This window comes from Aspergillus vadensis (genome assembly GCF_003184925.1).
Source record: "Aspergillus vadensis CBS 113365 unplaced genomic scaffold BO88scaffold_32, whole genome shotgun sequence".
Classification (NCBI taxonomy): domain Eukaryota; kingdom Fungi; phylum Ascomycota; class Eurotiomycetes; order Eurotiales; family Aspergillaceae; genus Aspergillus; species Aspergillus vadensis.
The window spans coordinates 194,178-214,996 of record NW_020292070.1 but is presented as its reverse complement, the minus strand read 5'-3'; the positions used below and the strand labels follow the sequence as shown (position 1 = coordinate 214,996).

Below are 20,819 nucleotides of genomic sequence, written 5' to 3'. Positions count from 1 at the left end.
GTTGTGGTTATGATGATTATTGATGGAGACTGGGCTGGAATCCGGACTCCGTAAAAGCGTGGGAAAAGGAAAAAGCGGAGAGATAGTAGTTAGTTACTACTTGCTAAGGTACCCCGTTGGCGGAGCAGCGTCCTCCGGGACCCAGCGGACAGAAACACACGGGGTGACTAATGGGGCTCGTTTGAATGATTAATGCACCCGGAGAATTGCTATGTTGGGGAGGGATAATCCGCCTATATTTGATTTTCTGGCTTGGAAGATAATATGGTGGGTGGGTGGGTGATTATTGCTATAGAAACTAGAAGTGTCAATGACCGGCGGGGTGAAGAGCATTTTGTAGGAGGTTCAGTAGTTAGTATGTTATCGGAGAGTTGTATCTAGGGCCAACTCAGAGATCTGCGTGTTTCGATATGACAGGTTACAGGGCTTAATGGTGGACAATTGGTCGAGGGGAGGAGAATGCAACTCTTGTCCCTGCAATTATCAAGCAAGTATGTAATAATGCTGGAGGGATGATGGGGGGGGAGCTTTCCCTGGTGGCGTTTCGGAGGGATACTTCCAGACTTCTCTCGTATAGCTGACGGCAAGCAAGATGATGGTGAGAATAACAGCGTGCTCTAGCTATGCTCCATCGATTTTCTAGTCTAGTATAGATGAAAAATAATATGAAAATTGTTCTCTGTAGCTTCACAGTACTTCTGTTGAGAGCTGGAAAAAAAGGTTGCATTGAATTCCGGAGGGGCCGCATACTGCCTGAGGCAGCGGGGGAGGGGCAGATTGTGCATAACATCATCATCAATCATCATTATCAAGTATACTCACTACCTTGAGGACCTCGACAGCTTCACCCTTAACGCCCCCGTACCAACATCAGCTCCGTCACATCCCTCCAGAGTTAGTTCCAGTAATCTACAGTCCAAGATCAATCAATTGCCTGGCATTAGCCGACCCCGAGTCCGAAGCAGTAGAAAAGAATAGCCGTGGACAACAGCGAGCTTTGTAACCCCCTCCGAGCAGCCGGTGAAAGAGAGGTGCCCCACCACAGACATCATTGCCCCCCCACCTTCCCTTTCTCACCCTCTCTCTGCTCTTGGTCGCGGTTGCCCTCCATCCCACTCCGCTCGTCTGGCTCGCTTTTCCCCCCTCCCTCCCCCTTCCCTGTCATCCTTTCTCCTTCTCTCTTCTTCCTTCTTTCTCTTCTTCTCCTCTCTCAGTCATCTTTCTTCCTTTCTTCATCTCGTGGTGGTCTTCCCATTTGTGTTGATTGTTTGTTGGATCATCCCGCTACATAGAAAACAAGAACTTGGTTGGATTTAAATAGTATGGCCCCTCCCCTCATTTCTTCCCCAACAACTTTCAACTTTCCCCCATCCAACCTCCTTCTCTAACCTTTCCCTCCTTCTCTTCTAGACACAGCAATCATGGGTTACAACGACGTTGACCAATTGGCCATCAACACCATCCGCACTCTCGCGGTATGCATCTCCTGCTTCCATTCTCTTGCTTCCTTATCCCACTCCCATCCGATTCCGGTGTGACGGAGAGCTTCTCCAGAGCTCCGGCACCGGAAGCCCATTCCTGGTATCACAGGGACTCCGCGGAGCACAGCCTCCCGCGCTGATTATCAGCTATGTGTAGCTGCTATCTCCTCGGAGCTCCTTGTTTTACTACCCATGGCTTGCGGAGTGATCATTCCTTCAAGGAATTATTGATAATAGTCAAATTCGAAACTAATCGTCCCTTAGGTGGATGCCACCTTCAAGGCCAACTCCGGTCACCCCGGTGCCCCTATGGGCATGGCCCCCGTGTCCCACGTCCTCTTCAACAAGTTCATGAGCTTCAACCCCCAAAATCCCGACTGGGCTAACCGTGACCGCTTCGTTCTCTCGTAAGTTTTGGCCTGCACCATCACTGTCCAAGTAATCGGTTTACTAATTCCTCCACAGCAACGGCCACGGCTGCATGCTCCAATATGCTCTCCTTCACCTCTTCGGCTACCAGGTCTCCATGGATGACCTGAAGTCCTTCAGAGTATGTATCCGCCGAGAGTTCTCTCTGGGGACCCATTGTAGTCATGTTCTAACCCTTCTGCTCGTGTAGCAACTCGACAGCATCACCCCCGGTCACCCCGAGGCTCACGACACCCCCGGTGTCGAGGTCACCACTGGTCCTCTGGGTCAGGGTTTCGCCAACGCCGTTGGTCTTGCCATTGCTGAGCGTCACTCCGCTGCCGTCTTCAACAAGCCCGGCTACACCCTCTTCAACAACTACACATACTGCTTCTTCGGTGATGGCTGCGCCATGGAGGGTATTGCCAGCGAGGCCGCCTCCATGGCTGGTCACCTGAAGCTCGGTAACCTCATTGCTATCTACGACGACAACGGAATTTCCATCGGTAAGCTTCATTCAACACCCTGATCCCCTCAGGATTACAACCAGACTAATTCGGGTTTGTTTTGCAGACGGTGACACCAAGTGCGCCTTCACTGAGGATGTTATGAAGCGTTTCGAGGCCTACGGCTGGCACACCGAGTACGTCAAGGACGGTGACAACGACCTTGAGGGCATTGAGGCCGCCATCAAGAAGTGCCAGGCTGTCACTGACAAGCCCTCCGTCATCCGCCTGACTACTACCATCGGTTTCGGTTCCAAGCTCCAGGGTACTGGCGGTGTCCACGGTAACCCCCTGAAGGCTGACGACTGCGAGGGTGTCAAGCAGCTCTTCGGCTTCGACCCCAAGCAGACCTTCGTCGTTCCCCAGCAGGTCTACGACCTCTACCACAAGCACGCCGCTGAGGGTGCTGCCAAGGAGCAGGAGTGGAACCAGCTCCTCCAGAAGTACGCTTCTGAGTACCCCAAGGAGCACGCCGAGCTCACCCGCCGTCTCTCCGGCAAGCTTGCCGAGGGCTGGGAGAAGAGCCTGCCCGTCTACAAGCCCACCGACGCTGCCGTTGCTACCCGTAAGCTCTCCGAGGCTGTCCTCGAGAAGATCCACGATGTTGTCCCCGAGCTTCTGTCCGGCTCTGCCGACTTGACTGGCTCCAACAACACCCGCTGGAAGAACGCCGTCGACTTCCAGCCCCCCGAGTACAACATCGGTGACTGGTCCGGTCGCTACCTCCGCTACGGTGTCCGTGAGCACGCCATGGCCGCTGTCATGAACGGTCTCGCCGCCTACGGTACCGTCATCCCCGCTGGTGGTACCTTCCTGAACTTCGTCTCCTACGCCGCCGGTGCTGTCCGTCTGTCGGCCCTCTCCCGTGTCCGCACCATCTACGTTGCCACCCACGACTCCATCGGTCTGGGTGAGGACGGTCCTACCCACCAGCCTATCGAGACCCTGGCTCACTTCCGTGCTCTGCCCAACTGCATGGTCTGGCGCCCTGCTGACGGCAACGAGACCAGCGCTGCCTACTACTCTGCTCTGACCTCCAAGCACACCCCCAGCATCCTGGCCCTCACCCGTCAGAACCTGCCCCAGCTCGAGGCTTCCACCATCGAGAAGGCCCTCAAGGGTGCCTACGTCGCCCTCGAGGCCCCCGACGCTGCCGTCACCCTCATCTCCACCGGTTCCGAGGTCAGCATCTGTATCGAGGCTGCCACCTACCTCAAGGAGAAGCACGGCATTGCTGCCCGCGTCGTCTCCGTTCCTTGCTTCGAGGTCTTCGATGCCCAGGACAAGGCCTACAAGCTCCAGGTCCTCCCCGACAACATCCCCGTCCTCTCCGTCGAGGCCCTCACCACCATGGGCTGGGAGCGCTACGCTCACGAGCAGTTCGGTCTCAACCGCTTCGGTGCCTCTGGCCCCTACAAGGATGTCTACAAGGTAAGCTACAAAATACATATTCCCCCTTTGATAACGGCATATGCTAATTCACTTTACCATAGAAATTCGAGTTCACTCCTGAGGGCATCAGCAAGCGCGCTGTCGCCACCATTGACTTCTACAAGGGCCACACCGTGCGCTCTCCCATCAACCGTGCTTTCCAGCAGATTCTGTAAATGTCTTGCGGTGGCATCGTGATGGTTTGTACTGAATCATGTTTATGAGTATCCGGGACGATGTTGATCCCTGTGGGCGATGATACCCCTGGGAGAAGTCCTAATTTTTAACGACTTTTTCTTTGAAGATAAAAATATATGCAATCTTTTTCATTCAAATTCTTGGTTTATGATAGTTTCATTCTTTGCTTGGGTAGATTTAGAGGGGAATTGGTCTATGATGGGAGTATACTAGCACCAGTTTTGGCTTTCAAGTGGACTTGAACAAGCTGCACCGGCAGCAACACCGAACTAAGCGCGTACACATACGGTTGGATTACGATGTAGTCATATGGTGTCCACTTTTCCCAAAGCGGATATTGGCTAGTATTATATCTTAGAAGATCCTTTCGACTTGCATCTCACGTGTGAAATCCATGTGAAGCATCGGGGGAATATTATTGAGGAAGCAGCAGAAATCTTTTGTTATATTCGTCATCGTCAGATCATCATCGATTATCAGCCGCCGTGGGGCCTCGAAACGGAGGAGGCCACCACCCAAAGTATTAGAACGACAAAACTTCAGATAGTCTAAGCGTCCAGGGCCTTGCGGGCGAAGTTGGGGAGAACGAAGCTGGCGCGGTGGATGTCCTGGTTGTAGTAGCGGCAGAGCTTCTCCTCCTCCTCGCGGGTCCAGCTGCGAACGGGCTCCTTGACGTTACGGGTGGCATCCTTGCAGCAGACCATGAAGCCGATCTGGCCGGAGGGGTAGGTGGGGATGGTGGTGTAGGCGTATTCGGCGACGGGGAAGACCTCCTTGCAGGACTTCTTGAGGTCGGTGATCAGAGACAGGTGAAGCCATTGGTTCTCGGCTGTATGGGTAGAAACACGAACCCAAACCGATCCCGGGTTAGGGGTCGGGTGGTTTGGGACGTAACAAGGTTAGCTTCATAGTTCGCGATGGGAAAATACAGCCAACACAGATAACACAAACAACATGAAAAGTTTGAGAGAGATAGAGAGAAGTTAAGAAGGGGAGAGAGAAGTGGGATAGAAAGGGCAAGAAGGGACTAATGAAAGGCGACGAACAACCTTGTGTGGTGATGACACCTCCCTCACGGAGCGCATCGCGCAGAAGCTCGAAGTAAGGCTTCTGGAAGAGGCTCTCAGCGGGACCCTCGGGGTCAGAGCTGTCAGTGATGATAACATCGAACTCGTTCTGGCGCTCCTTGAGGAACTGGAAACCATCGCCAACGTGGACCTTGACGTTGGGGTGCTGGAAGCCAATGCTCATGCCAGGAAGGTACTTCTTGGAGACACGGATGACAGCCTGAGAAACCATGAGCCACATATTCTCACACACGGCACAAGCACGCGGGGATTTTCTGTTGATTTACCTCGTCAATGTCGCACAGGGTGGCCTCCTCGACGGTCTCGTGCTTGACGACCTCACGGAGGACACCACCGTCACCACCACCGATGACAAGGACCTTCTTGGGGTTGGGGTGGGAGTTCATGGCGAGGTGGGTGATCATCTCCTGGTAGCTATAGTCATATTATGTTAGGGCCAATGGTATTTTCGGAAATGGAAGATAGCTCGTGGGAAGGGTTCCAAAACATACGAGAACTCATCGCGCTCAGTGCACTGGATGACATTGTCGAGGACGAGGACGGTGCCGTAGTCGCTGCTCTCGAAAACGAGAACATCCTGGTACTTGGACTTCTCGTGGTGGAGGATCTGGTTAACCTTGAGGTTCATGGCCTGGCCGGGCCACATGTCAGACTGCTCGGAGAACCAGCCATCTGTAGAAAAAAGCGAAGAGCCAATGTTAGCGAGGAGGGGTAATAAATTCTCGTTGGAGGGGTAAGTAGTGAGATGACATCGTCTTGAGGCGAAATTGCGCTCATTGAAGCGTCATAATCGGGAATTGATCCATTGAAAGGATTTGGAGAGTAGGTTTGGGGATTGCGAAGAGAACAGGAGGCGGGGTAAACCGCGAGGTGATGATGGAGGGGTGGTTGGATGGTGCGGATAAGGTAAAGAACTACTACTAACATACCCTTGATGGTGGGGTGAGTGATGTCGCTCATGGTGATGGAGTGGTGAAAAGGACGGAGAAGACGAGGACGAAGACGGAGAGCAGACAGCGAAGAAGCAGCTGAAGGGAGACGGAAGAGAAGAGAAGAAGAAGAGGAAGAGAGAGAGGAAGAGGAAGGAGGAGAGAAGGAAAGCGAAAGGAAAGAAGCGACGAGAGACGAACGCATGCGGAGTGGGGGAAAAGTTGAAAACCAGAAACAGAAAAATTGTATGTACGGCCGCTGACCAGTGGTAATTTATCACCGGCGATGGCGGCCACTCAGGTGGGGTTTTCTCTCTTTTGTCGCCCATTTCGGTAATTTTCTCTGATGGCCAGTGGGTTTGGTTGCCGTATTGCTGGTTAGTATGGTATGACCTTGTGTCTGTAACTTAAAGAGTAATAGCATCCACTTCAACTTGCCTCAAAAGAGTCTTCCCTTCTTTCTTATCTTGATCAGAATTGTACGATAATCCTAAGGGATAGTAGACACTTGCGTAACTCAATTGGTCAACGCGCATTATTCTCCATCCAATCGTCGGCGCAATTGTGGTCCTTTAGGATACTTTAGTATCACGGCCAAGGCAGTCCAACATCTCCATTTTGTACCACAATCATCACATTCGGGCATTCGGGCAGCACTCACTCAGCATCGCAAATAGTCAGAGAAAAATCGCATGGCCAATTGACCTGCCCAGGAAGCGTGGGATACTTCCCGCGCTGAAAAGGCTCAAGCAATAGCCGCCGGTGATTGGCAGACTACACTACGGGTTGGCCTCAGGCGGGTGTGGAATCCCTCCGGCCTATACGATGCCGCCCATTCTTGATTACAGATGCATCCCACGCGCGGTCAAGGCAACCAAAAACATTGCAACACATTCGATTGCTTCTAGTTACTGTACAGTGCAATCACACATCCAGCCCTTCCATATTGTCCCATGCCATCCCTATTCTCTCAAAGTTTTCCCAGCTGGCACGTTACATTTACTCGTCACCACCCTCAAGGAGGCGGCCAGGCTTGGAGTTGAGGTACTCGTTCCTGTAAAGAGTCCAAGCGTCAGCTCTGAGATGTTCAATTGTACCGGAAGCATGGGTAATAGAGGCTTTCATGTCCACACGTAAGGGGGAGGCATACCTCTCAACAGCCCAGTTCATGATGGCGTAGGCGGCAATGAAGGGAGGAGCGACGTAGAGGACCTGGTGTCTGAATCTGCGGAAAACGTTGAAGATGGCAGCGTGACCGGCACCGGCAAGAGGGCGCTGGCGGTTAGGGGACATGGAGTAGGAGGTGACACGCTGGGGAGTAGGGCATCCTAGATGGTGCAGAAACAAGCCATGTCAGCAAGGGTTCCGAAGTCCAATTGCGCATTCTGTCGTTATTGAAGCTGCATTGCGTCGACAGTACAGGGCTATAATCGAGTAACAAGCCCGATGGCCCGATATTGCTGACAGTCGGAAGGCTTCGCAGACAGGCGAATCACGTTGATATTGTAGACATACCCAGATCACCCCACCAGCCCAGGAAGCTAGAAGAATCACAAGTTAGCCATCATAATTAGCCAATAATCTACGACTCAGATGGAGTTAAAGTCATTCGATGTAGGGGACATGGGTAGATATCACGGCAGACGAGACCGCACGGTACCCTTTCCCCCGGAAAAGCTAGGGAGCGGACAAGACGAGACAATGGGGTAGAAAACTCACACTCCATTCTTAGGATCGAGATGGCCACCCATTGTGAAGAGATGTGACGAGAATCAGCGACGTAAAGCGCGATGTGGGGAGGGAGAGATGGAGCGTGAGAGGAGAGAGAGAGAAGTCGTCGTCGGTGACCTTCGGACCAAAACGGACGAAAGTCGAAGTTGGAAGTTCAAACCACCGCCCAGCGCTAATCCGTTTTGGGACAGCATGCGAAAAGCCTCGACATCATCTCCAGCCAAACTCCCGCCCGCCTGATAATTACGGTCGTTTCTCTGTCGCTGCTGAAGTCCCCGTCCCCTCGCTCATCACTCCATCACCATGTCTACCCTTCTTCAGCAGGTCTACCGCCTCGCCGTGCCTATCTCGGCCGGAGTCTACCTCTTCAACTCTTCCATTTACGATGTTCGCGGTGGTACCCGCGCTGTCATCTTCGACCGATTGTCCGGAGTGCAGGAGAAGGTCATGAACGAGGGTACACACTTCCTCATCCCTTGGTTGCAGCGGGCCATTATCTATGATGTTCGCACCAAGCCCCGCAACATCTCTACCACCACGGGAAGTAAGGACTTGCAGATGGTCAGCTTGACCCTGCGTGTGCTGCACCGTCCTGAGGTCCCGAAGCTGCCGGCCATCTACCAGGTAAGATAGAGTGTACCATTCTATACTCAACTGAGACCAATCCCTCTAACCATGACCCTTCCAAATAGTCCTACGGTATCGACTACGATGAGCGTGTGCTCCCGTCCATCGGAAACGAAGTCCTCAAAGCCATTGTCGCCCAGTTCGATGCCGCCGAGCTGATCACTCAGCGTGAAGCTGTCTCCAACCGCATCCGCACAGACCTCATGAAGAGAGCTTCTCAGTTCAACATCGCCCTCGAGGACGTCTCCATCACCCACATGACCTTCGGAAAGGAATTCACACGCGCCGTCGAGCAGAAGCAGATCGCCCAGCAGGACGCCGAGCGGGCCCGTTTCATCGTCGAGAGAGCCGAGCAGGAACGTCAGGCCAATGTCATCCGCGCCGAGGGTGAAGCCGAGAGTGCCGATATCATCAGCAAGGCTGTTGCCAAGGCCGGCAGTGGTCTGATTGAGATCCGTCGTATCGACGCCAGCAAGGAGATCGCGACGACGCTCGCCAACAACCCCAACGTCACGTATCTGCCTGGTAACGATGGCAAGGAAGGCGGAAAGAGCACTAGCCTCTTGCTGGGCTTGAGAAACTAGAAGGCGCTGTGGCTTGGTAAATGGAATTACGTGTATTTCTTATTTCTCTTTTCTTTGTTGCGTTTCCTTCAACCGGATGGATCTCAGGCGTGCATGATCTCCGTGGCGAATTAATGTCGTTTGGTCTTCTTTCTTCATCTCTTCCTCCTCTCCTACACCCTCACACTCACACGCATGCACCCTTATTCGCATCGACCTGTAGCAATATCATACCCATTCCTCTCTCAAGAGTGCCTCTACTTATCCAAACCAAACCTTATAGCAGGTAACAGACTCCACGACATAGATTCCACGATGATAGGTATCATTGTAAGCCATAAACCAAATGCAACCATACAAACAAGGCATAAAAGCCTACTCCCCCACCCTCCGATAAACATGAACCTGAAACCTCATATCCTCCAACCCAGCCCCCTCCCCAACATCATACCTCAACCTAGCCGCATCCCTCCTCCACCACCTCGAATCCTGCGACAGCAAGCGTTCCCACTTCCCCTCCGCCACCGAAAGCAGCGTATGATCCAACAAGAACTTCATCGGATACTGTCTCTCCCGCACTTCGCCATCACCACCCTTCCCCAACTTCAACGTCGAATAACTCCCGGGACTATCCACCACAAGTAGCACCGTCCCAGGCTGCAACAGATCCGTCATACGTAGCAAGAACCCCGTTGCCTTGGCCATGGACGTCGAGAAGAGTTCATTCAAAGTAAACATCAACGTCACCAAGACAGTAGAGCATGATTCCGAGCCCTGCCGTGAGAATAATCCCTGAAGTTCCTTCTCCCCCGCGGAGAGGACATCTAGCTTCTCGAACTGGACGTTGAAGCCGGGCGTCTTCTTCTTAACCTTCTTCTCTTCGTCTTCATTGGAGGGTAACAACGGAGCAGGATGCGACTTCGACCCCGTCACTGTGGGAGACCGAATAGCGGTGGATAAGCGCTCAACTACCTTTGACCAGTCTGCGATGTCTACCGCCGTGACGGAGAGGCCGGGGTAGGTGGTAGCAGTAGCAGTAGAAGTAGAAGTTTGTTGTTGTTTCTCTTCTTCTTGATCCCCTTCTTCTTTCCCATCATCCAAAGACACCGCCTTAACAGCATCCACAATCTGGCCCTCATCACTTGCAGCAGAAGAAGAGCGTAGTTCAGCACCATCCAGAAAATCCCTCCAAGCAGCCGCAAGCGCAACAATCTCAGCGCCCGCGCCACCCCCAATACACACGACATTATTCGTAGCAGCAGTATCAGCATCATCAGAAACAGGCTTAACTACCTCCTTCAACAGCGCACGAAAGATGCCCGCATACCCCAAGGCCCTAGACGAGCTCCACCGCAACGCATAAGCACGAAGTAAATCCTCATTCGCATCTGTAAAAGCGGAGTCAAAGTCCCGATTATATAAATGGGCTTTGATCGTCTGGATCAGACTCTTGATGTCTAGTTGCTCCTGCTGTTGCTGTTGCTCTGCTGAATCAGCGGTGGCTGCAGTCGTAGTAGCATAATCATCATCCCGATTATGGAGGTAATTGTGCCCGTTTGTGAGCAAGGCAGTTTTGAACACATTTAGCAGAAGTTGCTGGAGAGTCAGCGGGATGGTGGTGGAAATGTTAAGTTCATGGTTTTGATGATGTTGGTTGGGCTCGGTTTTGCTGGTGGTTCGGCGTGGTTGTGCTTGCGAGGAAGAAGAGGAAGACTTCTTTTTACTACTCTCCTTCTTGTTGGACTTTTTAGATGTGTTGCCGGATCGAGGAGGTGCCATTTTCAAATAGAGTGTGGAATTTGTGTTTCAGGTTATTTCTTACATTGATTGCTAGTAGGGTATGTTGTCTGGATTCAGTTTAGGATTTGGGGAATTTTCGGTTTCGCATTTGGATGGGCGTGTGGGGCTCTCCGTGGTTGGATATATATCGTCACTGTACAGAACATTCATGCGCCAGTATTTGGCATTCTCCACTGAAGGATGGGCTTCATTTTCTGGGATGAGCACTACTAATGGTTAATATTACGCTATCATTGCCTGCTACAGCTGTTGTATTAACCTCAGGTATCCACACTAATATCTCATATACGTGACAAACTAGTAAAGCTCGGAATGATTACTGAGTAAAACGCCATCATAGTGATGACGCGGAGTGTAGATTGAATTGTCTGTGAGCAGCTCATACTGTTTGCATGTAGCTTCGCATGCTCAATGTGGCAAAGATGCTTGCACTTCAGGATTGAATGACATGCACCTCCCAAGGAAGTCGAAAAGAAAGGGGACCCCAATTTAGTATCGCCAACAGAACCAAAGAGCCCATGGGGAAAAACGTGGAAAAAGAATGACATAAATATGGATGCCATAATGAATGCAAGAAGATAGAAAGATGGATAACAGTGAAATCAGGAGAAATTGAAGAAATAGAGTTTGAAACAGAAGATAGAAGATGGGGCCCTGAAACATCGAATAGCGAACGGAGATGAAGGCATTGTTCACAACTGCAACCGGCCATGAACGAGAGACAAGAAAGATAAAAACAAGATAGAGCTTTCATACTCTTACGCTTAACCACATGTCGATGAAAAAGAAATTCGTCAGTTACCACCCAACACGCAGAAAGGCGAACCGGTCCGAGTAAAAATCAAAAGAAAAGAAGAAGTAAAAGGGGGATAGAAGAAGAGGAATAAGGGTGAAAAAAGAGATCTTGCAAAGACCACGTCGAAGAGAATCATAAGGTTAAATATGTACAAGGGGCAGACAATGGTCTCAGCAGCGATGGCTCAAGAGGGCTGATGATCCCGAACACCGTGTTCATGACAGGACTTGTCCTTGTCTTTAGTCCTCCAGAAGTGCATGAGCCGGCTGATCCGAAGGCCCTTCTTCTTGGCTCTTTCAGGCTCATCTTCCGGTGGCTTCTCTTCGTAGCTAAGCTTGCTCCGTTCTGCGTGGGGTCCAACAACCAGCTTGGAGAGACTGGCGAGGCTGGATCTCTTAGAACTGTGGGCTTGGCTAGTACGACGGCGCACAGCGGCAGAAAACGACGCTGAACGATCGGTGGACAAGCGAGGACGAGTGAAGAACGTGCCGGAGATCCGGTTCAAGGTGTTCGTTGTGGTTGACGCACTGCTGGTCAGTGAGGGCACATCCTCAACTGAACCCTGGGGAAGATCCACCGAGGGGTTGTATGAGGGGTTCGAAAAATTACGGTCGGTCGTGGATGATGTCGTAACTGAGCGAGGAACGTCGACGGAAGACAACGTGAAATCGGGAGATGGGAAAGAAGAGTTCGGGAGGGAATTGTTGCCTTGGAGAGACAACGGAGGGATATTGGGGGTCAGTTCCAGTGGGGTAGTAGCGCGGTCAGCAGGCATGAATCGAGGCGAGATGTCAGGACTCGGTGGAACAGGCCTGTGGTGCCACTCCTGCCTGTCCGTCTCTGTCGAGCTTTGCAGCGGAGCAGAGAAAGGGTTAGCCGCATTGTGTAACTGAGCGAGCGAAGCCTGCTGTGCGGCGGGCTTCTGTTCCTCCTGATCCGGGCGTGTAGCAGCAATGTGCGTGGCATCGTTTGGTTCGTCCTTCCGTATACCAAGACCAGCGTGAGATAGATCGCCCTGGTTGATTTCTTGGGCAAGCGGCTGGTGTGTCAAAGTATCAGAGCTGTCTTTGCTCTCCTCTGATTGCCTATCTGAATCAACGATGTCGGATGCGGCTACCTGCGGCCCTGGTTGTTCAACAGATCCCTGCTGAGAATCGCCGGTGGCAGCAAGAAAAGCATCCTCCTCTTCTTCGTACAGAACATCGGGGTTCTCTAAGGTTGAGGTGGTGACAAAGCGGTTGCCACCGAGAAAGCTGCGATCAAAGGGGGGCATTTCCGGAGCGCTCTCTGCACGTCGATGATAGCGCATTTCCGGACCTATGAATTCACCTCGTCGGCCACCACTGTACATCCGCTTCGTTGCCGCTGAAAACCCGCTCTCCGCAACACGACTAGACCGCATGTCAGGAGTATTGAAAGGACCCAGAGCTGCATCTAGATCTATCACAGGGCTAAAGGCATCATTCTGAGTATTCTGTTCGTAAAAGCTCCTTGGCTTCCAGGAGCTGTCCAGGCTAGGTTGTAGCTCCTCCTCTAGAGGCAGATGACTAGACTCCGGTGTAGCCGGGTTGGTAGGTGTTCTCAAGACGACGATGTTGTCATCATCGAAATCAACATCCAAGCCAGAACCGAGATCCGAATTTGTCCGGGTTAACGCAGGGGGAGAGGCAGTGGAGTTTGATACCGGCATGTCCTTCTTGGTATGGCGCTTATTCTTACCCCTTGTTAAAAGAGCGCCCGCCCAAGACCGCACTTTCTTCTGCCTCTTCTTGGACTTCGATTTCTTTTTGCCTGAAGGAGATTCCGAAGAGTCATTTGTCTCGCTAACCGAGGTATTCGAGCTGTTTTCTGAGCCACTGGAAGAGGAAGAGGAACGTCGCGATGAGCCTGCAAGGTGCTCGAGGATTCCCGAAGACAAGCTTTTGCGATTACGGGAGTGGCCTGCCGCAGACAATGGCCGTTTCATGGGCGATGCATCGTCCGCTTTGGCGGTCTTGCTCGGATCTAGCATGAAGGATGCATCCGCAGTTCGAGGTCTTGGCCTTGACTTTTCAGCCTTAGGTTGTGTGCTGTCGACTGCAGGAGAAAAGCAAGTATAGCCGCTATTTCTAGCGGAGGCGCCAAGTCCTGATGTTGCCGCCGGCCCAATTTCTTTCGACAGAATCTCAGCCGAGTGACGTCCGGGCGAGGGCATATAGCTAGGAGTACTAGGTTCAACAACCTCTGAGTGGTCTTCCTCAATCACGATGGTAGGCGATACTGGAGGAGATCGCCGGGTCAGAATAGCTGCGGACTGAGAGACTGGTCTAGGAGGGTCATTGGAAGCATGACCTTCGCGCGTTGTGTCCGCCGGAAAGCATGGAGCACTTCCAATGGATGGTTTCAAGTCTAGCGCATTCGAGATAGCCGTGAGATCCACACTGGATATAGCAGCTGAGCGGCGGTGGGCATGACGGCGTTTTCCTTGACTACCCGCACCAAAGCCGGGTCCTGGAGCGGGAAGTTTGGCGGGTGCTGGCGCTAAATTGTCATCCTTGCTTTGAGTGGCCTCGACGGACGCAGGCGGAATGATCGGATGTTCACCACCAACGAACTCACTGCAGCGTCTGCGGTGTCCACCCGGTCTATTTGGGGAGAGAGAGGGCATCGATGGTTGTGATGAATGTTGAGCGCCCGGGTTGAACGAAAACGCTGGGAGCGGCAGAGCAGTCCTCGCACCGGTCTCCGAAGACTGGGGTGTCTCATCGCTAGGATCCCGGGCTGGAAAGACAAAGTGTGGGTTTGGGAGCGGAGCAGACATTCTCAGGTTGCGGCGGCTGTGGTTCTCAGGAGACCGATCAGCCGGGGGAATATATGGAGAGAATGCCGGACTAGCTTGAGGCTGTGGAGGTAGGGATATCGAAGCCATAACGATACGCCGGGTTGATCAAGAGGTCTGGATGATACCGATTAAACCTTGATACAATAAGATGACTTGAATCACGCCGTGGCAAGTAATGGACACAGTTGATGTGACCTCGACGACGCACGGGGACCTCCAGACCTTGGTGACTTCCCTACAATGATTGGAAAGCCCGGTGCTGTCTGGAGGCCTTCAGTTCTGCAATGGTACCATTGAACCCTCGAATCCAAACTCTCAAGTGTCGCACCAAGGAAGAAACGAGGCCCCAAGATCCGATGAATACGAGCCGAAAGAATACAAGTCGGAGTATAAGGTTGCAAAACGGTTTGAAACCCAAAGACACAACAAGCCTCCACAATCGCTTTTGTAACTGGTTCAGTGGTCGAGCAACGCTTTAGAAACAAGGCGAATCGAATGAATGTATCGAGATCGAGGGTGTAAAGGTGTGTCGTACTTGTTGTTGACGAAGGAGACTGGTGTTGTAAGGAGCGGACGGCCACGGGAACGGGCCAAGGAGGAGAGGATGGGCGGAAGAGTCGGGAGTGGACGGCGAAGTGAAGTTAAGAGAGTGAAAGGTTAATGTGAATAAGAAGGTATAGTGAAGAGAGAGGGGGAGGAAAGAAGAAGAGGAGAAGGAGGAAGAGGAAGAGGGAGGAGAGACGGAGGAGGGGAGGAAGAGAGGAAAGAGAGAGAGAGGATCAACCTGGAAAAAGGAAAATGAAGTTGAAGGAAGGAGAGGAAAGGCTGAGGTGCAGCAAAAGGCTTGGTGGTGGAGGAGGAGGAGAGGAGACGGCGACGTATGGAGGGCGGCAGGGGATGATTGGCTGGGTGGCCGGAGGGGCCGCGCCCGTACCGTTCTACCTGGTTTAGTACCATATGATCCGTACCGCGTATTACCAGGGCCATCCGATCGCCCAGCGCTCCAGTCAGCATGCGGAGGCGTGACCACCGAACGATGCGCACCGGTAAAGTACGGAGAAAGGCCAGTCAGTCAGTAATTACTACTAGTAAGTAGGCAGACCTCTCACTCGCTCGCCCTCTCTCCCTCTCTCGCTTTCTCTCTCTTGTCTCGCACTAGCCCGCTTTCGCGGCACCACACTACTAATTAAAGGTGATAGTGAAGGGCTCCATCGTAGCATTAAAATCCATTAATACTAGACTAGACTAGTCTGGCCAGCGCCTTCATGGGGAAATTGCATACTTTCAGTTAGTCAGGCCTGCGGAGTTCTCGGATGAATGCGTGCCTACTAACTTGCTACTACTGCGCCTACGTACGTAGTACCCTGTCGATGAAGTCGCAATACTCCGAATCTGCAGGCTTCCTTATTTTTTATTTTTAATATCTTTTTCGTTTTTTCTCGGCACCGGTACAGAATCCGGACAGTCTAAGCAAAAACCAATAGGCTTGACTCTAGAAGAACAATGCGGGTGGCAGATCTAATGCAGTCACCTAGTAATTCTCTCACATTTCCATCTACAACCCAAATGTTCGTCTTGCAGTTCTTCATATAGAAGACGTCATAGTGTCTGGTTGCTACCAAGTGCGAATACGGTGCGCATCCCTGGTTGAGCTTGAGACATAAGCCAGACATGGAGGAGGAGAAAGAAGAGCGAGAGCCAGTGCCAGAGCCAGAGGTCTCCACTTTCCCACTGCCACCTGTTCATGCCGTCCGTTGTAATCAGGGTTCTTGCAGGGCGGCAATTTGGCCATTATGGAGCATAATAATCAAGCTGATATTAACGATCCATCTCCATGCTGAATTGATGGCCCGTGAATGGCTTGGTAGTGTCTCCGGGCTATATTAACTTGTCACCAGCATGACTCCAATATGTGATGGGAAACCACCATTATTGGGTCAAGTTCCGGAGAAAACCCCCCCAGGCACCAGTAGACTAAATTGGCGGTACCTGAACGGGCGGCCAATCCGCAACGCGAACAGGGGCATCGAAATCTCGCTTGTCTCGGTGGGGAAAGACCGACCGCCACCCACTAGACGCTTTGGGCTAACTGCATTCAAGCTAGTTTAATTAGCGCCAGTTGACTCCTTGCCCCCGTCGCGCCGAAAAAGCAAGACTAAATACGGAGTTTGTGTCTACTAGCCGTATCTAGTACTAAACTCGTTACAGGCTTAGTTACTTTCACCTCGTACTCTTACTCTTACTCTTACTCTTACTGACTTCCTTACTATTCACTAAGTACTCGCAACCTTCTCTTACAGTACATCGATACCAAACAAACTACTAAAGTAATCAACTTAGCCAGCCAGCCAGCGATCCCTGCAATGGTTGACACGTCCCGACATCCAGGAGGGGAAAAGCCATGCAAGTTGAAACATCCCGCATGGAAATCAGAGACAACCAAGAATAGATCTCCTCCCCCCCAAACTTGGTGTTGTTGTGCTCCCGTCCCCCTGGTGATCACTCTCCATCATCTGCGACTTCATCCCATGATCGCATCATCATCCTCGGTTGTTGCGAACCTGTTGAGCATCCTGACCAACATCATCCACACAATAAACAAACTGACAGACTAAGGGATGATGGTGGCTTACTGTTCAAAGTTATGGATACGATACGAGGCATGGAGCACCTACGTAAGTTTGTAACTACTAGATGGAAGACGGGCGCCAATTCTTCCCTCTCAGAGTGAGGTACATCACTTTCCTCCCCTCTTAGTACTCCCCTCTCCCCTCCCCTGATAAGTGATAGACCAATACTTTTGTCAGGATCTCTACTAGCCACCTGAGTCTGGCGGCACATGTCACGCCTATCATTGGCTGCCAAGAAACTGTTAGTGAGGACTAGATATCGCCCATGTGTTCCAGTTCCAGTTTCAATGCAGTTCAGCCACGTCGGCCGATCTTGGTTGTGGCCTTCTATTTCAGGAACGGCCCATTGCATACTACGGGATACGCCGCTGAGAATCCCGGATAAAGTCACCACGAAAGAGGGATTGTAGAAGCGCCGAGTGACCCGTCCGATTGCTTCCACCCTAGACGCAATTCAGCTCCCATCATCTTCCCGCGCCGACTACGATAATATGGATGTTTCAGCTTCCCAATATCGCGGTCTAGATAATTCGAAAGCTAGTAGCCTTCTCAGCAGTCTGACTTATTCCTTCTCCTGGGAAGAGACCGGTGATCCTGAACTGGTCGGAGCGCCAATAGAATGAGGAGCTGACGACAACTGAGTCATGGGAGGCTTATACTTTCTCATCGATCGAGACTCATCGGTACGATGGACAAGAAGTTCTATGATTAAGACATGATACGAGCTGTCTGTGGCGTTGCCCAAGGATACTACTTTGTATCTTACTATCTCTCATCGATGTTGTGCAGCCAGAGACATCTTTCTATCTATTGGCTGAAGGGGAAAGATTGATATGCCCGAATCGTCGACGTACATGCGGCCTAGCCGGAAACCAAGCATGGCTGTCTGACTGGCACAGAGTTTCCTTCAGACCCGATAGAGCGTCACCGAACAGGGACCAGGCACCTTGGGCTAGTCGAGTCTAATCATGGTGTGAAATGTTGTGCATCTAACCAACCGTGTCCCATGTTTTGGACTTATCTGCGCAGGCGACAACGGAGTACGGAGTACTGTAAGTCGAGATGCATTCCTGGTCCCTTATCGCTCTGGTTTCCAGAACACGTCCTAAATCCCGCTGAGAAGCAATAATCCTGGAACGAGTAGGCCGATCTTGGATCAGGTTGGAATCAAGGCAGCGACCGACTGAATCCCAAGTGAAACAACAAACATTCAAAGCAGTATCCTGCTTACTGTACCTATTTTACCGCCGTGTCCTTCTTCTCGCTTACGATACAATAATAAGGGATAGAGACCCTTTCTCCAATACTAGTCATATCCAATGCAAGGGTCGATGCCTACCTACTTATGGTTTTCAGTTTACCCTCCGAGACTGTCCCTCTTTCAGCCCATCCACCCGATCAGATCTGTCTTCCGGAAACCTTCCCCAGGCTGAACGATTTCGCTCGTACTTGCCTTCAAGTCAATAGTGCCTCAACTCAGCCGCGCCGATCCATGGTTCACAGCGGATATCGCTCTCATGTTCCAGAAAATCCGAACCGAAGCCCTGGACTTAGCCACATTGAAAATCGATCGGTCCACTTTGCTTCCTCGTTCGTGGAGTCGAAAACTTTGTGTTCAAAATGTGATGTCAGTTGGTTCGGGGGCGTTGCACCGCATATGCCATCATGATCCACGGCGCGGAGTAAGCCTCCGTCCGAGGCTCCTCGATGAGATTTGGTGGGCTGCCCGGCGGACGGATTCGGATGACAGCAAAGGCCGAGTCCAATCCGATGAATCCGATGTGGCTCAACTCTGTTCTGAACTCGGATAACCTTTCCAGCGCCATTGTTCACCCCATTAGGTTTTGTCGCCACCCAATGACAATAGTAGTACCCAGAATACACTGGTGTATGCCTCAATATTGTGGCATTACAGCTATACCTCCTTGGGAAAGGGGCAGTGGCTGCTCTACTGTCAGGCGGTCCGTTTCTGCCAGTCAGCCCATCGCAGGCGGTGTCAGATGACCGCGGCTGCTTATCACATCTTCGTCCAACGATAGCAACAATCTTCTGCCAGTTGTCATGCGGCAAGGTCACTAGGAAGACTGGATCGCATCGACCTCCTAATTATATCGCTCAAAATGGCCTCACAAGTTTCCGCGTCCAGTCCGGCACCGAAACCGAAGATTGACCTTTCCAAGAAACTCTCGGAACTTCGTGCGAGTAAAGCCAAGTCTCAGACGCCCTCCTCCCGCGAACCTGCTCCAGTCACCCCGCCTCTCCCCAGTCCTCCGGATCTCTCCTCCCATCAGTATGCGCGCCCAGTGCGTCGGATATTATCGAAGCAAGACCATGACCTATTTCTCTCCTCCTCAACCCATACCTTGATCCTCGCCTTCATCTTCGGTCTCTCCGATTCAGTGCGGGGGCGGGCAACCACGGAGATCGGCAGCCCATCCCCCATCATCACCAAAATCCAGTCTATAGTATTTCAAATCCGATCGCTTCTCGAGACACACCCGTCACTGGACCAAGGCGGCTCGCGATTTGGTAACCCAGCTTTTCGCGATCTATTTGACGATGTCGCAGCACAAAGTGCGGCGTGGCACAAGGATATACTCGGGTTTCAAGATCAAGCTCTCATAGAAGAAGCTTCGACCTATCTAATCAACTCGCTCGGGTCGCGCGACCGACTAGACTACGGTTCAGGTCATGAGTTGAACTTCATGATGTGGTTGCTGTGTCTACGTCAGGTGCACTTGTTCTCCGCCACGGACTTCCCTGCGATCGTCTTCCATGTATACGTGAGCTACATGAACCTCATGCGTGATATACAAACCACGTACTACCTGGAACCCGCTGGATCACATGGAGTGTGGGGTCTCGATGATTACCATTTCCTACCGTTCCTCTTCGGTGCCTCCCAGCTCGTCGCACATCCCTACATCACGCCATTGGCAATCCACAACATGGCAGTTCTCGAGGAGGAAAGTGACAAATACATCTATCTGGATCAGGTCCGATGGGTGGATAGCGTGAAAACCGTGAAGGGATTACGGTGGCACAGCCCAATGTTGGATGACATATCAGGAGCCAAGAATTGGAGCAAGATCGAGAGTGGCATGAAGAAGATGTTCGCCAAGGAGGTTTTGGGCAAGCTTCCCATCATGCAGCACTTTTTGTTCGGTAGCTTGCTGCCGGCGGCTCCCGGGATGAGAGAGATTACAGATGATATGGAAGACGACGAGCACGACCACGAGGGTGGCCACGACCACAACCATGCCGACCACACAGACTACTTTGGGGATTGCTGTGGAATCAAGGTACCCAGCACAATTGCAGCAGGGGCTGAAATGCGAAAGCGAGGGGGCGGATCCGGGCTGCGCCCGATTCCATTCGATTAATGTGCATATGTTACGATGGAGTTTCGGGATGAAATAATTGGACTGATGCTGAACTCGACATGAGAATCGCAGGGCATAAGGGAAACATATTAGATATTAAACTAATAAAGCAAACAGAACATGCTAAATTCTGCTACCACCCTGAGTTAACAGTTCCCAGTAACTTTCCAAGCATGGTGTCAGACATAGAATATCGCATATGTAGAGCCCGCCAGCATGCCCATGAAACAGCCATCATCCACGTTGAACCATAAACAGACATAACGAGTTCAATCTTCTTCTTTCTAGGGATCTTCTCTCCTGTATAATATATGACAATACATCAAGGCTAGTTGTTCTCGCCATCCCATCCCCCATAAACCCAACCCCCAATAGTACAAACCATACAAGTCACCTGACCGACCCGCTTAAAGCGGCAACCAAAATC

General features: G+C 51.7%; 7 protein-coding genes across 7 annotated transcripts; 3 read left to right on the top strand and 4 right to left on the bottom strand.

The window, feature by feature from the left end:
* Positions 1-1,105: 1,105 nt before the first annotated feature.
* Positions 1,106-4,431, top strand: tktA (transketolase tktA). Its single transcript, XM_025704317.1, has 7 exons — positions 1,106-1,320; positions 1,411-1,475; positions 1,746-1,888; positions 1,947-2,031; positions 2,101-2,395; positions 2,463-3,826; positions 3,889-4,431. The coding sequence occupies exons 2-7, from the start codon at positions 1,422-1,424 to the stop codon at positions 4,000-4,002; spliced, it is 2,055 nt and encodes a 684-aa protein (XP_025558002.1). The 5' UTR covers positions 1,106-1,320; positions 1,411-1,421; the 3' UTR covers positions 4,003-4,431.
* On the bottom strand, positions 4,299-6,556 carry BO88DRAFT_184770 (spermidine synthase). The gene is made up of 5 exons (XM_025701775.1): positions 6,243-6,556; positions 5,604-5,784; positions 5,379-5,526; positions 5,071-5,311; positions 4,299-4,853 (listed from the first exon to the last, which is right to left on the bottom strand). The coding sequence occupies exons 1-5, from the start codon at positions 6,244-6,246 to the stop codon at positions 4,573-4,575; spliced, it is 855 nt and encodes a 284-aa protein (XP_025558001.1). The 5' UTR covers positions 6,247-6,556; the 3' UTR covers positions 4,299-4,572.
* A 484-nt stretch (positions 6,557-7,040) lies between these two features.
* Positions 7,041-7,792, bottom strand: BO88DRAFT_458302 (ubiquinol--cytochrome-c reductase subunit 8; the record flags this gene model as incomplete). The annotated part of the gene is made up of 4 exons (XM_025711034.1): positions 7,041-7,095; positions 7,192-7,369; positions 7,557-7,582; positions 7,761-7,792. 4 exons carry the CDS (start codon positions 7,790-7,792, stop codon positions 7,041-7,043), a joined length of 291 nt encoding a protein of 96 aa, XP_025558000.1.
* Positions 7,793-7,834: 42 nt separating this feature from the next.
* phb1 (prohibitin subunit PHB1) lies at positions 7,835-9,238 on the top strand. Its single transcript, XM_025707754.1, has 2 exons — positions 7,835-8,396; positions 8,465-9,238. The coding sequence occupies exons 1-2, from the start codon at positions 8,076-8,078 to the stop codon at positions 8,981-8,983; spliced, it is 840 nt and encodes a 279-aa protein (XP_025557999.1). The 5' UTR covers positions 7,835-8,075; the 3' UTR covers positions 8,984-9,238.
* Positions 9,239-9,319: 81 nt separating this feature from the next.
* BO88DRAFT_408631 (25S rRNA (uracil2843-N3)-methyltransferase) lies at positions 9,320-10,810 on the bottom strand. Its single transcript, XM_025707753.1, has one exon. It carries the CDS (start codon positions 10,739-10,741, stop codon positions 9,338-9,340), a length of 1,404 nt encoding a protein of 467 aa, XP_025557998.1. The 5' UTR covers positions 10,742-10,810; the 3' UTR covers positions 9,320-9,337.
* An 819-nt stretch (positions 10,811-11,629) lies between these two features.
* BO88DRAFT_184637 (putative cell wall proline rich protein) lies at positions 11,630-14,565 on the bottom strand. The gene has a single exon (XM_025701774.1). The coding sequence runs from the start codon at positions 14,464-14,466 to the stop codon at positions 11,743-11,745; it is 2,724 nt and encodes a 907-aa protein (XP_025557997.1). The 5' UTR covers positions 14,467-14,565; the 3' UTR covers positions 11,630-11,742.
* A 4,338-nt stretch (positions 14,566-18,903) lies between these two features.
* Positions 18,904-20,536, top strand: BO88DRAFT_184544 (serine/threonine-protein phosphatase 2A activator). Its single transcript, XM_025701773.1, has one exon. It carries the CDS (start codon positions 19,130-19,132, stop codon positions 20,390-20,392), a length of 1,263 nt encoding a protein of 420 aa, XP_025557996.1. The 5' UTR covers positions 18,904-19,129; the 3' UTR covers positions 20,393-20,536.
* Positions 20,537-20,819: the final 283 nt, after the last annotated feature.

Coding starts and splice junctions, on each gene's coding strand:
- BO88DRAFT_408631 (XM_025707753.1), bottom strand. CDS start 10,741: ATGGCACCTCCTCGATCCGGCAACACATCTAAAAAGTCCAACAAGAAG.
- BO88DRAFT_184544 (XM_025701773.1), top strand. CDS start 19,130: ATGGCCTCACAAGTTTCCGCGTCCAGTCCGGCACCGAAACCGAAGATT.
- tktA (XM_025704317.1), top strand. CDS start 1,422: ATGGGTTACAACGACGTTGACCAATTGGCCATCAACACCATCCGCACT. Junction 1,889..1,946: donor CGTGACCGCTTCGTTCTCTC/GTAAGTTTTGGC, acceptor ATTCCTCCACAG/CAACGGCCACGGCTGCATGC. Junction 2,032..2,100: donor ATGACCTGAAGTCCTTCAGA/GTATGTATCCGC, acceptor CTGCTCGTGTAG/CAACTCGACAGCATCACCCC.
- BO88DRAFT_184770 (XM_025701775.1), bottom strand. Junction 5,527..5,603: donor ACTGAGCGCGATGAGTTCTC/GTATGTTTTGGA, acceptor ATATGACTATAG/CTACCAGGAGATGATCACCC. Junction 5,312..5,378: donor CCCTGTGCGACATTGACGAG/GTAAATCAACAG, acceptor ATGGTTTCTCAG/GCTGTCATCCGTGTCTCCAA.
- BO88DRAFT_184637 (XM_025701774.1), bottom strand. CDS start 14,466: ATGGCTTCGATATCCCTACCTCCACAGCCTCAAGCTAGTCCGGCATTC.
- phb1 (XM_025707754.1), top strand. CDS start 8,076: ATGTCTACCCTTCTTCAGCAGGTCTACCGCCTCGCCGTGCCTATCTCG. Junction 8,397..8,464: donor AGCTGCCGGCCATCTACCAG/GTAAGATAGAGT, acceptor CCTTCCAAATAG/TCCTACGGTATCGACTACGA.